Source organism: Euprymna scolopes, chromosome 29 (assembly GCF_053919585.1).
Source record: "Euprymna scolopes isolate OS-2025 chromosome 29, ASM5391958v1, whole genome shotgun sequence".
In the NCBI taxonomy this organism is placed as follows: Eukaryota; Metazoa; Mollusca; class Cephalopoda; order Sepiida; family Sepiolidae; genus Euprymna; species Euprymna scolopes.
The window spans coordinates 29,921,998-29,936,482 of record NC_136510.1 but is presented as its reverse complement, the minus strand read 5'-3'; the positions used below and the strand labels follow the sequence as shown (position 1 = coordinate 29,936,482).

The window sequence follows — 14,485 nt, the reverse complement described above, 5'->3', positions numbered from 1 at the left end:
ACAGCAGAATATTCTTTTGCCTCTCGAGTATATATCCGACACAGTTAGACACAGTTAATCAACCGAGAACCACATCACTCTATATAAAAGCATATAAGATATCAACGGATACACACTCGAGGGTCAAAACAACGAAAAGAATATGCTGTTGTCCTAGCACTAGTTATCATATATATAGGGTATATGATCTATTCATTCATTAAAATTTAAGCTAGTTATAGACTTTATTTAGCTCCTGTTTACTGGCTCATAGGAGTCAAATACAAGCAGTATCATGGTCCAGTTTTATTTACTAGAGGTATCATGCTAAACCGATTTCTTTCAGCATTCTTGATAAATAGGGTACCTGATTTACATGTGGTTCATAAAATGAATTATTATGATTATTGTAATAATTTTCATTTGTTTTGACCCCAGTGAAAATGACAGCACATTTTTTCAATAGTGTTATTAGTATTCTTGCCAATTTTTGCAGTGCTGCCATCAGAATGGGTTTTAATCCTGCCCTGGATTCTCAACTATCCTTACCAAATTGTTTGGGATTGGGTCCAAGAGTTTTATCATGATAATAACACGTTGATTTGAATATATGTTGTTTCGACCCTTATACGTTTTGGCCTTTTTCAAGTGTCTGCAATTTTCACTTTCTTTGTCGCCAAAATATTTTCAGTAACTCATTTTAGATTTCACGGATTAAGGTTTGCAACAGGGGAACTTTTACTATGACCTTGACAATAATAATATTTTGTAGCAATAGGAGTGTGCAGGTTGTATAACAGTTGTTCTGGGTTTCTTAAATGAAGGTTTTCTCTTTATATTCTGAAAATGCATCATATTACAACAGACACTTGAACAATGAAAAGATAGCAACTATAATATTAGATATTTATAATTAGGGGTGGGGAGTAAGAGTCTGCAGTTTGGTAGTTGGCAACTTTTGCCAGTGTCCTGAATTGGGAGTTGGCAACTTTTGCTAGTGTCCTGAATTGGGAGTTGGTAACTTTTGCTAGTGTCCTGAATTGGGAGTTGGCACCTTTTGCTAGTGTCCTGAATTGGGAGTTGGCACCTTTTGCTAGTGTCCTGAATTGGGAGTTGGCACTTTTTGCTAGTTTCCTGAATTGGGAGTTGGCACCTTTTGCTAGTGTCCTGAATTGGGAGTTGGCAACTTTTGCTAGTGTCCTGAATTGGGAGTTGGCACCTTTTGCCAGTGTCCTGAATTGGGAGTTGGCACCTTTTGCTAGTGTCCTGAATTGGGAGTTGGCACTTTTTGCCAGTGTCCTGAATTGGGAGTTGGCAACTTTTGCTAGTGTCCTGAATTGGGAGTTGGCACTTTTTGCTAGTTTCCTGAATTGGGAGTTGGCACCTTTTGCTAGTTTCCTGAATTGGGAGTTGGCACCTTTTGCTAGTTTCCTGAATTGGGAGTTGGCAACTTTTGCTAGTGTCCTGAATTGGGAGTTGGCAACTTTTGCTAGTTTCCTGAATTGGGAGTTGGCACCTTTTGCCAGTGTCCTGAATTGGGAGTTGGCACCTTTTGCCAATGTCCTGAATTGGGAGTTGGTAACTTTTGCCAGTGTCCTGAATTGGGAGTTAGCACTTTTTGCCAGTGTCCTGAATTGGGAGTTGGCAACTTTTGCTAGTGTCCTGAATTGGGAGTTGGCAACTTTTGCTAGTGTCCTGAATTGGGAGTTGGCACCTTTTGCCAGTGTCCTGAATTGGGAGTTGGCACCTTTTGCCAGTGTCCTGAATTGGGAGTTGGCACCTTTTGCCAGTGTCCTGAATTGGGAGTTGGCACCTTTTGCTAGTTTCCTGAATTGGGAGTTGGCAACTTTTGCTAGTTTCCTGAATTGGGAGTTGGCAACTTTTGCTAGTTTCCTGAATTGGGAGTTGGCAACTTTTGCTAGTTTCCTGAATTGGCAGTTGGCAACTTTTGCTAGTTTCCTCCAATGGCAATCAGCAGTTTTTCCAGTGTCTCTTGTTGAGAGTTGGTAACTTTATCAAGACTTTAAAATTAAGAGCCAACAATTTTTTCATGAGTCCTGAGTTGGAACCAGGTTTGTGCTAAAATTAATTTTGTTGTCAGATTTTTTCAGCTGAGTAACTTTAGTCAATCCGAAACAATTTTTGCAGAAGTCAGATGGAATTATATTTTTCTGCTTATTTCCTACCTTTGCTTTTAACACTGTCCATACATAGGCATAGATCACTTTTGAATTGATCATTTTATTTATTCTACTCAATTAAAAAATATAGATTTTATTTCCTTGGGTCTGGATTGAACTCACAACTCCAGACAAATAAGCAGTGTTTCTAATAAAAATATAATATAATAATAGAATATTAACAAATTTCATGGACACCTGAAGGCTGCCAGAATGTATAATGGTCATAAAATATGAATTTTTTGTGCATTCGATTGGCTCTAAAATAATTCAATCCTTTTGCTTTCATAGGAGACGCCCGTGAATCACTTTCAGGGAGCGAGCCACAAAGAAGACGTTCTTCATAAATACCAAGCGGATAAACTTTATTTGGTTGTCACCCAACACACAGCAGTTGACAACGTGGAGATAAGTGTGAACGTTGGAGACGTTGTTGGGATTATCAAAGATCAAGACCCAATGGGGAACAAAAACAAATGGTTTGTGGATAACGGAGGTGAGTAATTAATAACTTGTCATGTCTAAAACCAGTTCAACACGCAGCTAAAATATTGCAAACCAAGAACTAATAATCGAATTTGTAACTTTGCAAAGACTTACAAGATTCACACAATATTTGTTTGCAATTTTCAACTACTAATATCACGTGCATTCATCTTTAGTGGATTGTTATCCTTATGTTCATAGTTTATAGTTTCCCCATGTTTCTGCCATTATGTGACAAAGTAAAAAATCATAGAGAAGAACGGTGAAGAGTAAGATGACTCAAAGAAGCAGCACATATGCTGGGAGACAATCAATTATTAGGTTGGTGCAAAAAGAATGTTGGTTTATTTGACGTTCAACTATATATATAAAAAAAAAACATTATTTTTGTACCAACCTAATACCAAGTAGATCTACTATAGAATTCAACACAATATTGGAACTGTTAATTATAAATAGATAATATATACAGTAATAAGTAAACAATTTATATATATATATATATATATATATATATATATATATATATATATATTTAATTATTATAGTAAAAAAATAATTATATATATATATATATATATATATAGTAACAATGATTTGTCATAGTGATATTTACAACTAGAATTATAATATTATGTTATTTTATCCTAGACAGACTTCAGACAAATATAAAATTTGGCCAGTGCAGAGAGATGTTTGCAGAACAGGAAACTTTGTTAGTTTGGTCACATTGAAAGAATGGCTAAGAGTTCTTAGGTTAATAGATGTAGACAGTTGAGGTACCAGCTGCAACACCAAGGACAAACTAAACGTCAGTTTCACCAGAGAATTTTGGGACCTAAATTGATAGACAATGGCAAAATCCTGTGCTCAGTTCCAAGGCTAAATCGAGACTGTCATTGAAGCCAAAGGTGGTGCCTTCTGAAATTAGACAATAACAGATCCAGCAGCAATATGAAGTATGAGCAAAATTCCAGTATCAACAGAGCCTAAGTCAAAAGACAATGATTAAGGCCCATGGTAAGTTCTGACTCTATCAAAGCCAAAGACAAGGTCAAGAAGACAACTAACCCAAGTTTAATGAATAAATCTAAAAAGTTAAATTATTGCATTATTTTTTTATTTTTTTCCTAGACAATAATCTTGCAAAGAAATATCGTTTGCATACTGTATGTTGACTTTGTTTTTATGAAATAGTACATACTGGTGAGCAAAAAGGAAAATGGGTCTAGTTCATATTGTTAGTAAAAATACAAAACAAAATCATCAATATGGAGAATGATTTTTAATTGAATTAACATATGGATTTTAATTGATTTTTAATTGATTTAAGTATGGATTTTAATTGCTTCTTAACATGTATACTCTTGTTACCTTAAATTAGTTCATCAAGACTAGAAGACAGATGGTCCTGGATATGACCTTAAAAGACATCTAGTGGTGAGACCTTATTTGGAGGCTGTGGGGAATGCGGAGTTTCCCCAGTAGCATTGCTCCCAGGTCCACTATTAGAGCATCTGGTGCTACCAGATCAGGCTGTTTGAAGATACTGCCTTCCTGAAAAAAATACACTGAACATTGATGCTATTGATTTATTTTTCCTTTTACAAAACTCAATCATGTTCTGCTAAGCCAAAAACTAAAAGCAACACTTTTCCTCTACAAACAACCAAACCAAACTCTACAAATAAATATTTGAAGATTTAAAGAACTTGAAACATAAAGACTTTCCAAAATTAGTGTATTCAACATTAAATGATCCAAAAACAGTTGATATGCCATAAAACAAAACAATCAAACCAAACAAGACAAGGCATGAAGCCACTTGATGTAAAGAGCTAACAAAAATGAAAAGATGATTATCAGAAAGACAGGAAGTGCCTATTGACCTTAGTCTTGAAAAGACCAAGATTATAGGTAGGAGGAAAACAGTCAGCAGAAAGAGAGTTCTACAAGTCTGCAATTTTGTGAAAGAAGCTACTGGAATGGGAAGCTACAATGCGGCATCGAAAAAGCAGCTTGATGAAGACCATCAGACCAGTGAGTCACACTAGTTTGAACATTTTATGCAAACTTGCTCAGGACTGTTGCGTATGTGCCACCATCGTCTAGCTTTCAGTCCAATGGCAGAAGCACATACAAAGTAAAATCAGAGGACAGTTGTATACTATCTAAGAATAACAGCCAAGACATGAACGTTAATCCGAATAATCCAAATAATCTATATAATATTGTTTGTTCCTTCCTTTAATTATTTTTCTTTTTATTATTTTTGAATTCACCCAATTCAATCATAAAATTTTCTAATTCATTGCTATTCTTAAATCTGATTTAGCTATTTGTTCTAAAAGATATATCACTCTGTATTATCTATATAATATTATGTCTGTTCCTTTCTTAATTAACCCGTATGTTATGCTTTGGAAAAGGCTAAACTGCTTTTTAAAAAAAGCCAAATTTGCAAAATGTGGCTTTAAACGGCCAATCTGGCAACTCTTTCTCGTTTTTGATGAATTCTCACAGCTAGTTTGAATTAATAGACTATTCTCATTTTCGAGTGTTACTCTCAACGTTTCTGCCGATGTAACTTTCTGCAACAGATGTATGCTGTTGAACTCGGTAATCTTTCTGTCAAATTCAGGGATTTGGACGGAATTTCAAAAAAAAATTATCATTTCTCATCTCCAAAATGCAGAAAATTTACTTTATTAATTATATATATATATATATATATATATATATATATATATATATATATATATATATATATATATATTGTGTGTGTGATTTTGTGAAAATGCACACTTTTGCGAATATTTTCTATGCTTTATGTATACCAATCCTTTTAAAATCAAATGCTGTTTAAACCTTGGACTTTACAATATTGCAGAATTGTTATATATATCCAATTGATTAATAGATTGGGTTTTTTTTTTTTTTTTTTTTTCCCAGTAAAGTAATTAATCATAATTTTTTCCAATCTCTCCCTGTCACTAAATTCTCACTCACTTTTTGTCCCCCCGACAAAGGAGGAATTGGATCTAATAATTCACTCCCATTCGTTTGCTCGCACATTTCTCAATTTCGAATATCATAATAATAATATATGATCATTTTTTTTTTTAATGGTATGAAAAAGGAACTCATAATAATTTTGACGTTCAGTGGTTCTTCAGCGAATAAGCAAGTCAGTAAAATGTTACATGAAAAAAGGGAACATTCAATGGAAAAAAAAAAAAGAACATTGTATGCCAAGAGGTGCTGGACTGAAGAGTAAATTAAAGATTGTACCTTACGATGTGATTTTATCATTTGTATTGTACTATGTTTGTATCTATACATGTCTGTCTAAAACTTTCGACAGAGGCGACAGACTTTCACAAGATCAGTATCATTTTGAAGCTCAACGTCTCGGACGACAAATATCAAAAAATTGGCCTAAAACATTAATTCCTTCACCCTCAACTTGGCAGTTTTCTTCTACAAGGAGGAGTCGATTTTTTGCGAGTGATTTTTGCAAGTCATCGTATCGGTTCGATTGACTTTGCCTAATTTTAACGTTCCGAACTTCCGGCCATGTCATGGAGTAGCAGTAAAACGGCAGATTTTCTTTCATTTTCTTCTTCTTTCTTCGCGTCACAGGTTTGAGCCTGCCTGCCTATTACCATTTTTTTTTTCTTTTTTGCTCAACACACACCTCCAAACACCCAGGCAACGCCGGGCACCCAGGCTAGTAACATTATAAATAACGCTGTAAGGCGGGGCAAATACCATAACCAGGGGCCGGAAAAACATTGTATTCCACATTGTAACCAGAAAGAATCATATCCTAGGGCCACCGTATCCCAGGGTTCTATTGTATATAAAAGGTACTTTCATATTATTCGGATTTATTAGACTATTGTTCTCATCTTGAGTGTGATTTTTACAATGTTTCGGTCGATGTAACCTCCGACCTTCTTCAGGTGTGTCTTGTCCAACTCGGTATTGTTTCTGTCGAACTCGGGGATTTGGACGGAATTTCAAAAAAAATTTAGCAAAAGCCACTTTGTGTGTGTGTGTGTGTGTGTGTGTGTGTGTGTGTGTGTGTTCCCTATGGACTCTGAAACGGCTGAGCCAGTTTTTTAAAAATTTCATACAAATGTACTTTATATGTCTGAGAGTGTTCTTAGATAGATTTTTGTTTCAGAATACCTCTGATAAGTATCAATAATCGAAAAAATCCAATTAAAGAGGGAAGTCTGATTTTGACCAAAGTTAACACCTTGTACGGTCTAACATCACAATTGCATTTGAGAAGTTTTATCAGTGGACAAGCAGGAAGTCTTAGCATATAAAATCAACAGTAGGTTCTTCGATAAGTCAGGGACATGTTTGAAATAAATGCTTCTGTTTAGAGCACAATTAAACCTTGATTTTTGCATTTTTAAACTTTAATTGAAGCCATTATATAAAAATAATTTTATAAAATCAATAGTAGATTCTCTACAGTGCAATGTAGACTACAATGTATTGTAGGCTAAGTCACTGTGGGGAGGTATGTGAAACTTCCTCCGGTGTACCATGGTGGGTCCCCTATTAGAGCAGGCAATTAATTGATTTAATTGAAATATTTCAGTTATATCAATTAATTGCCTGGGCGATTTCACCGATTTTGATGACAGTTTGGAAGAGTGGAACATTTGTTGATCCTTATTCAATCCCGGGCAACAGCGGGTCTCCCTGCTAGACTTCAACATTGTTATTATTTTTTTTTTATCTTGTCTTATACGTAACAGTGTTTTTCTATAAGACTGCATTGTCATAGCCTTCAAGCACAACTCGTAACATGATACAAATTGTTTTAATTGGTTTTAATATGTGAATGCTGAATTGAAATGACTTTTATGATATCATGTTTTTCAGCCGCCAAGGGTTTTATACCAAAATCAGTTTTAAGTGCATACAAACAAGTTGGCACGACGACGACAACAACTATAGTGGATGATAGCGATGCAGATGATCAACACATTTATGCTGAGATTATTGATCGGGCCGACTGCCCGACTTACTCTGCTAAAAGCACCAAAGAAGAAGAATGGCCACATGTTTATGAACAAGCTGTCGAGTTAGACACTCAACAAGTACTTCCTGCACCGACAGACGAGGTGAGATTTCTTGTTATCATGTTTTACTCATCCATTAAACCTGAAGATAAATAAACATATATATTCATACACATATATATACTAGCAGATGTACCTGGCATTGCCTGGTATTAAACATAACATCGAATTCCTTTAAAAAAATGAAGTAAAAACAAAAAAAAAATGGAAAGAAACTGAGACATGTGCTTGCGCGTATTATGTTTTTTCCAAACGCTTCACTTATTGTAAACAAAAAAAAAAATGCTCGAGCTAAGATTGAAACCAAAACCTAAAAACAATGAGTCAAGTATGATAACCATGAGACCAGTTTGACACAATTTTTTAAAAGTGTTTTCAAATCTCATGAAACGGTTGACAAACAGATAAAAATCCGATGACCCCCCCACCCCCCCTCAAGTACCAATTTTTCAATTTTAACCCTTTAGCAGCCCTTTTTTCTAGATAAAAACTGATTAAAACGTTTTCTTTAAGAGCATATCTGAGAAAATTGACCACATCCTGTCTGTTCACGCAAAAATACTGCCAACCTAGAATACAGCTTTTCTTCTCCCTTTATCAGAAAAATCACTCATTAAAAATGAAAACTGAGGGACAAATTAGGAGACGCAAGAGTAACAGGGGGTGCTAATAACGCATCCACAATGCATTGTCTACTCTCCATTAATTGATCAAATTGAGAATAACCCATATTACACAAAACTAAAAGAAACACAACACACAAAACTAAAAGAAAGGTTTCACATTTCAAAATCCACCATTCAAGAACATTTAGTAAAATTTAGATACACGACAAATTAATAGATGTTACGTTGTTAAAATTCGACACAGACTTTTCAGATAACTTGATCGAATTGGGTATTAACAAGAGACCATGTGAAGTTTGCCAACATTCATGAGTAAAATCAGTTTTCTCTATCGCTCTGAATACTTTCTTACACCTGACGCTATTCTCTATCTCTACAAATCTACTATCAGATCATGTATGGAGTACTGCTGTTATATTTTGGCTGGTGAATCCCTGCCTCATTTGAGGGTTCTTGATAAGGTACAGAAACATATCTGTAATTTAAATGGCATCATCTTTTCTTCTTCTCTGCAACTTCTATCTCACAGACGTGATGTTGCTAGTCCCAGTCTTTTGTGCAAATACTATTATGGCATGTGATATTTAGAATTGTCTCATCCATTTCCTGCTTCTTCATTTGACTCATTGGTCTAATAGTCTCCATCAATTTGCTGTTTTGATACCTCATCTTAATACAGCTTCCTATTCCAGTAGCTTCTTTTCAAGAACTGTAGGCTTGTGGAAATCTCTTCCTGCTGACTGTTTTTCTCCTACCTATAGTCTTGGTTTTTCAAAACAGTGCTCAGTAGGCATCTCCTGCCTTTTTGATAATCATCTTTCATTCTTGTTAGCTTCAAGTGCCTTCATGCCTTGTCTGGAGCGATTTACATAAAAACAAAAAAAAAAAGTGAAAGTGGTGTAATGGAATTGACCGGATTTGAACTTAGTATGCCCACGTCATCAATCCACGTTTTTCTCCACTTCACTGCTGTCACCTCCCATGTTTTAAGTAAAGAATCAAATGATAAATTTAATTCGTTTTTTTTTTGTTTTGTTTTTTCTAGATGTACATTGCTGAATATCCATTCAGTTCTGGTGGTCAGAACCAAGTGTCATTGTTTGAGGGTCAAGTGGTCACCGTACTGGCCAAACAAGACATGGAAGCAAACACTGAATGGTGGATGGTTGATGCCGATGGACAGGTCGGCTATGTTCCAGCAGCGTACCTGACAAAAATCGATGCAACGCCAACGTGATACAGGGACAAAAAGATATCAATCCTATTATCTGTATGGAACACATATCCCTTAAAAAAATTAAAAAAAAAAAAACGAGCTTCCACCTACACCCCTCCTCCCCTTTCATCTTTTCCACAATCAATTCATCATCATTGTAATTTCCATTGTCGTTGCTTCCAGAGGAAGAGAAAATTCCTAAAATGTTCATACGAAACTAATTATGTGATTATAACATTACACAGTTATTGGTTTACTGTTGTAGGGTAACACAAGACGACACACACATGTACAAGAAACTTTACAATACAAGATGGCTTGTTATTAAAACTGTTCTTGCATGAGATCTATTTATATATATATATTTACAGGGTGTCTCAAAAATGTACTCACACTTCGAATGGCAATAAAAACATTTATTTTTTAACATAGAGTGAAATGGAATAGCTTTGACTACAAAAGACAAATGTAATTGAAGAATCGTGTTCGCAAATGTTTAAATTAATGGCTGTTATTGTCCAAACAATATTGATAACAGTTGAAGTGTGAGTACATTTTTACTTTTTTTTTTTTTTTTTTTTTGAGACACACTTGTATATAGGTAATAAAAGCGAGTTCATTTTTATAAATTGTCTCTCGGAAGATCTTCTCTCAACTATCATTCATCAGAGGAGCAGCATTCGAATTTATGTGGAACTAGCCGTCCCGACAAGGCGTTGCCCAAGTATCAGAATTTGCAGCGATAGAAAACAAATAGTACTAAAACAAAGAACGTACAGCATTATTTCTCTGTGTTCTTATTTAAAGTAAACTTCTAATGTTGATAGCAAGCTGTTTTATTTTTCACTTTGTTTAAAATATGAATCATCCAGTAACAGTTTAATGTGTGTAAGTAATGATCTTATAGATAATATTTTGTTTATTTTTCCACATATTATTTACTTTCATATTATTTTGATTCTTTGAATTACTGGTCTCATCTTGAGTGTCATTTTCACAACATTTATGTCAATGTAACCTCTGACCTTCTTCGGGTGTATCTTGTTGAACTCAGGAATGTTTCTGTCGAACTCGGGAATCTGCATAATATTTTAAACAGAACCCTTTATTTACTTCACTAGAGTAGCATGCTCTCATTCCGTCAGCTATGGATGGATAGAGGTCCTAAATAATTCGCAATTGTATTTTTTGGTCGTCCACACTGGGGATTGAACCTTCAACCTTCAGGAGAATATCACTTTTACAATTGATTTTTCCCAAGTACTCTAACCGCTGCGTTACGGGTCTTTGCGATACTCAAGATGAGAACAGTAGTCCAAAGAACCAAAATAATATGAAAAACCAATTCTCATCTAAAAAATTCAGAAATGTAATACTATTTTAAAACTTTGCTTAAAACAGTGAATCTCCTAATCTGCTCTGATGTTGCAGTTTGTCTTTTTTGTCTTGGTCATTGAGGGAGAGGTCCTTTGTTATTTCAATCCAGAGTTCACCTTTTTGATGAGCTGGACATTTCCCACATTAAAAACTGACCTTGTGTCTAACTCTGTCCTCGTGGTGAGGCAAATAAATAAGAACAATTTAATGTTTGTATTTTTTTTTATGTGTAAGTAAAATAATAAGAGGCTGAGAATCGGTAATTTGTGAATGTCAATTAATATTAAAGTTAATTTCATCTGAAAAGAGAAGAAATTAAATTATTCCTTCTTAATTGTACTCCTATTATTATTATTTTACTCATTCGGAGTCATTATCAGTGATTGCTTACTGAAGTCTGAGTGATAACAAGTTTACTCCAATTTCAAGCATTTTTCAATTCTGTTTGATAATCATTGCAAATTATTTTGTGTTATAACAGTTATTTACCATTGATTTCTCATGAGCAACACCTATTGCTCTTCTCTGGAATTTGGGTGATAATAGCACTTCTCAAGGTTTCAGCACTCTCTGTATCCTTCCAGTGGAAGTCTGACTGGTGCTGTCCCTTCTCAGTCTTTCCATCCTCCTTGATCTTTCACAACAATTCTATTGAGTATCAAATTAATTGAAACTGGTGCCATCATAGATGTGTCTGCTTTTTTTCTTCCCTTGCCCCCACAAACTTTTCATTTAACTGTGGCTGGTGAGTTTTATTAGTAGTAGTAGTGGTGGTAGTAGTAATAATAATATTGTGAAGTTTTTCTTAATAAAGTATATATCTTGCCAGATATAGTATGAAATCATCAAAGTCGGGCAGAAACTGTTTTTAATTATGGGAATTGCACAAATTGAAAAATGATGTAGATGTATAGACAGGACCAAATATCGATCTCTTTGTTAAGATGTTATTTAGATCTGGATGAGAGAATCCATCTGACATAATTTTGTGTTGGAATAAAGATTAGAGAAATGGATTATTTGGATTTTGCAGGCCTTTATCAGTCGGGGTCGATCTTGTGTGATGCATCTTTAGCTCAATTGTCCTAACTTTCTGCTCGGTTGGAGCAGCACCACTTGTGGCTGAAGAAACCAATGTGGGAGTGACAGTCTTTGTCTCAAAGGTCACAAATATGTATATTCCCTGGACTGTAAGCCTTGATGCTCTCTCTATGTGCGCATTCTCAGCAGCAACATTCATCAGCTTCTTCTCCCCTGCTTTCAGATGTTGATTCAGGGTTCCTCTTCATCTTGAGTGAGCGTCTGCATCATTTTCTCACGACTCAATTATCCTTTTTTTATTATTATTATTTTCACAGCGTTTCAGCCGATGTAACCTCTGACCTTCTTCAAATGCATCTTTTCAATCTTGGGAATCTTCTAGTAAAACTGAGGAAATTTCAAACTGAATCTTTTTTATAATCCACATGAGTTAGATTATTCTTGTTCTCTCAGCCATGGCCAGATAGAAGTGTTAATTAATATTAAGTTATTATCGCTTGTAATAAAAATGAAACCTTGCAACTCCAGAAGACTGTTACTTAAGACTTATTGTGATAAGCATCTTTATCCATGGTGTAATGTTGACTAAATCAGTTCTAAGAGACAGCTTTTGAAGTGTGAAGGTTTAATCCTTATTACAAAACATAATGACTAAGAATAGCATACTAATTAACACGTCTACCCAGTCGTGGCTGATGGAAGAAAAACAATCTACCTTATGGATTAAGTTCAAAATTCCATATACGTTTATGAGTTCGACAGAAAGGTTCTTAAATTCAAAAAGATGCACCTGAAGATGATCAGCATTTACGCCGACCAAAACGTTGTGAAAACAACGACCAAGATGAGAATAGTAGTCTGAAAAATACAACTGGTTAAAAGATGCAAGTCAACAACTCCCCTCCCCCATTATGAAAAAACAAAGATACCAAAGATAAAGAAAAATCTCTATGATGTACGTAGCCTTGACGAAAAGAAAATATTGTACACCAGAAAACCATGTAAATTAATCAAAAAAAAAATCAAATTTTGTGTCTAAATGATGATCGCTGATCTCTTGATGACATTTTGCAGGAAAAGGAAGATAATTCCAAATAATTAAAACTTTTGTGAGATTAAAAAACAAAACATTCTTAACATAAAGAGGGTGGGCATTAAAAAAACTCAAATTCGCTTAAAAACGATTTTCTCTATAAAAATAAATGTACTTGATCAATTTATGTGATTTTTAGAATATGATATTTTCTTTCGATCATGGTTATGTACACCATAAAGATTTTTCAGTTCTTGTTAAGAATTCCACCTATATTTAAAAACAAAAATAAAAAAAATTTGTATGATGCACATATTCGTAATTAAGCAAAAATATCATATTCCAAAAATCATGTAAATTGATCCTACCTTTTTATATTTAAAAAAAATTTATAAAGAAAATCATTTTAAGCGATTAACGGGAATTCATAAGCATTACTACCTAAATCTAGTATCAATTATTGTTGAGTTGTCCCCCTTTGTTTTTTGACATTTTTTTTAAATGGTAAATGAGACAGTTACTTCTTGAATACTTGTGAAATTTGATTTTCTTATTTATTTTCTTGATGAATTTACATAATTTTTTAAATATAATATTTTCATTTGATCACGGGTACATATATTATGCAGATTTTTCTTTATTTTTGTATTTTTTGGACAAGCACTGATAAAAAAAAAATCATTAATCCTCATCTTAAAATCAATTTCGAAAGCAACATTTGATGAAAGTGTAATTTTTTTGTTGTGTTTGATTCCACTTTACATTCTGACATAACTCCTCTGATAAATTACTGTCGGAAAAAGTTCTCTGAGAAGACAATTTACAAAACTGAACTCGTTTTTATTACCTATTTTAAAATGTACTCAAAAGAATTTTGTTTCCGTTTAATTTACATATTGAAAGAAATTTTTAAAATTTGATTCATTTTTTTTTTTATTTTAATATTGTCAAAATATTTAAACTTTTAACAAATTTGAAATTAGTTTGCTTTTTTTTAGTTTCCTTTATTATTTATTTTTTTTTTTTTAAAAACAAATAGATGACCAAGTCGGTATTATTTGATTTATTTATTTATTTTTTTTTTAATCCTTTTGAGATGAGGCTTCATAATTTGTGCAGTCTTTCTTTTTGTGAACTGTTATCCTCATCTTCATTGTTGTTGTTGTTGTTTCACCACGTTTCGGCCAACTCATCCTCTGGCCTTCTTCAGGTGATTAACTGCGACGGGATAGAAATGCTGAGTCTCGTAACTTATCCCCAGTAATTACTGCCTTCCATAGTTGTTGTCTCACCACGTTTTAGCCAACTAATCCTCTAACCTGCTTGTATAGGATTGAAACCACTTCATCTATCTTCAGACAATGCTCACCTGGAAACGTAGAGACTTAACGCCCCTATCTGTTGGCGTTGGAAAATGGAAGACAGTAATTATTGAGGATAAG

The 14,485-nt window shown here is 34.2% G+C and overlaps 1 protein-coding gene across 2 annotated transcripts in view; it reads left to right on the top strand.

The window, feature by feature from the left end:
- Nucleotides 1–9,922, top strand: part of LOC145252569 (dynamin-binding protein-like) — a 666,835-nt gene extending 656,913 nt beyond the window's left edge. For both annotated transcript variants that reach the window (XM_080112187.1, XM_080112186.1), the window contains 3 exons: nt 2,451–2,655; nt 7,551–7,792; nt 9,422–9,922. In XM_080112187.1, coding sequence (XP_079968313.1) covers nt 2,451–2,655; nt 7,551–7,792; nt 9,422–9,613 — 639 coding nt within the window. In that variant the 3' untranslated portion in view covers nt 9,614–9,922. The remainder of the gene's footprint in view (nt 1–2,450; nt 2,656–7,550; nt 7,793–9,421) is intronic.
- Nucleotides 9,923–14,485: the final 4,563 nt, after the last annotated feature.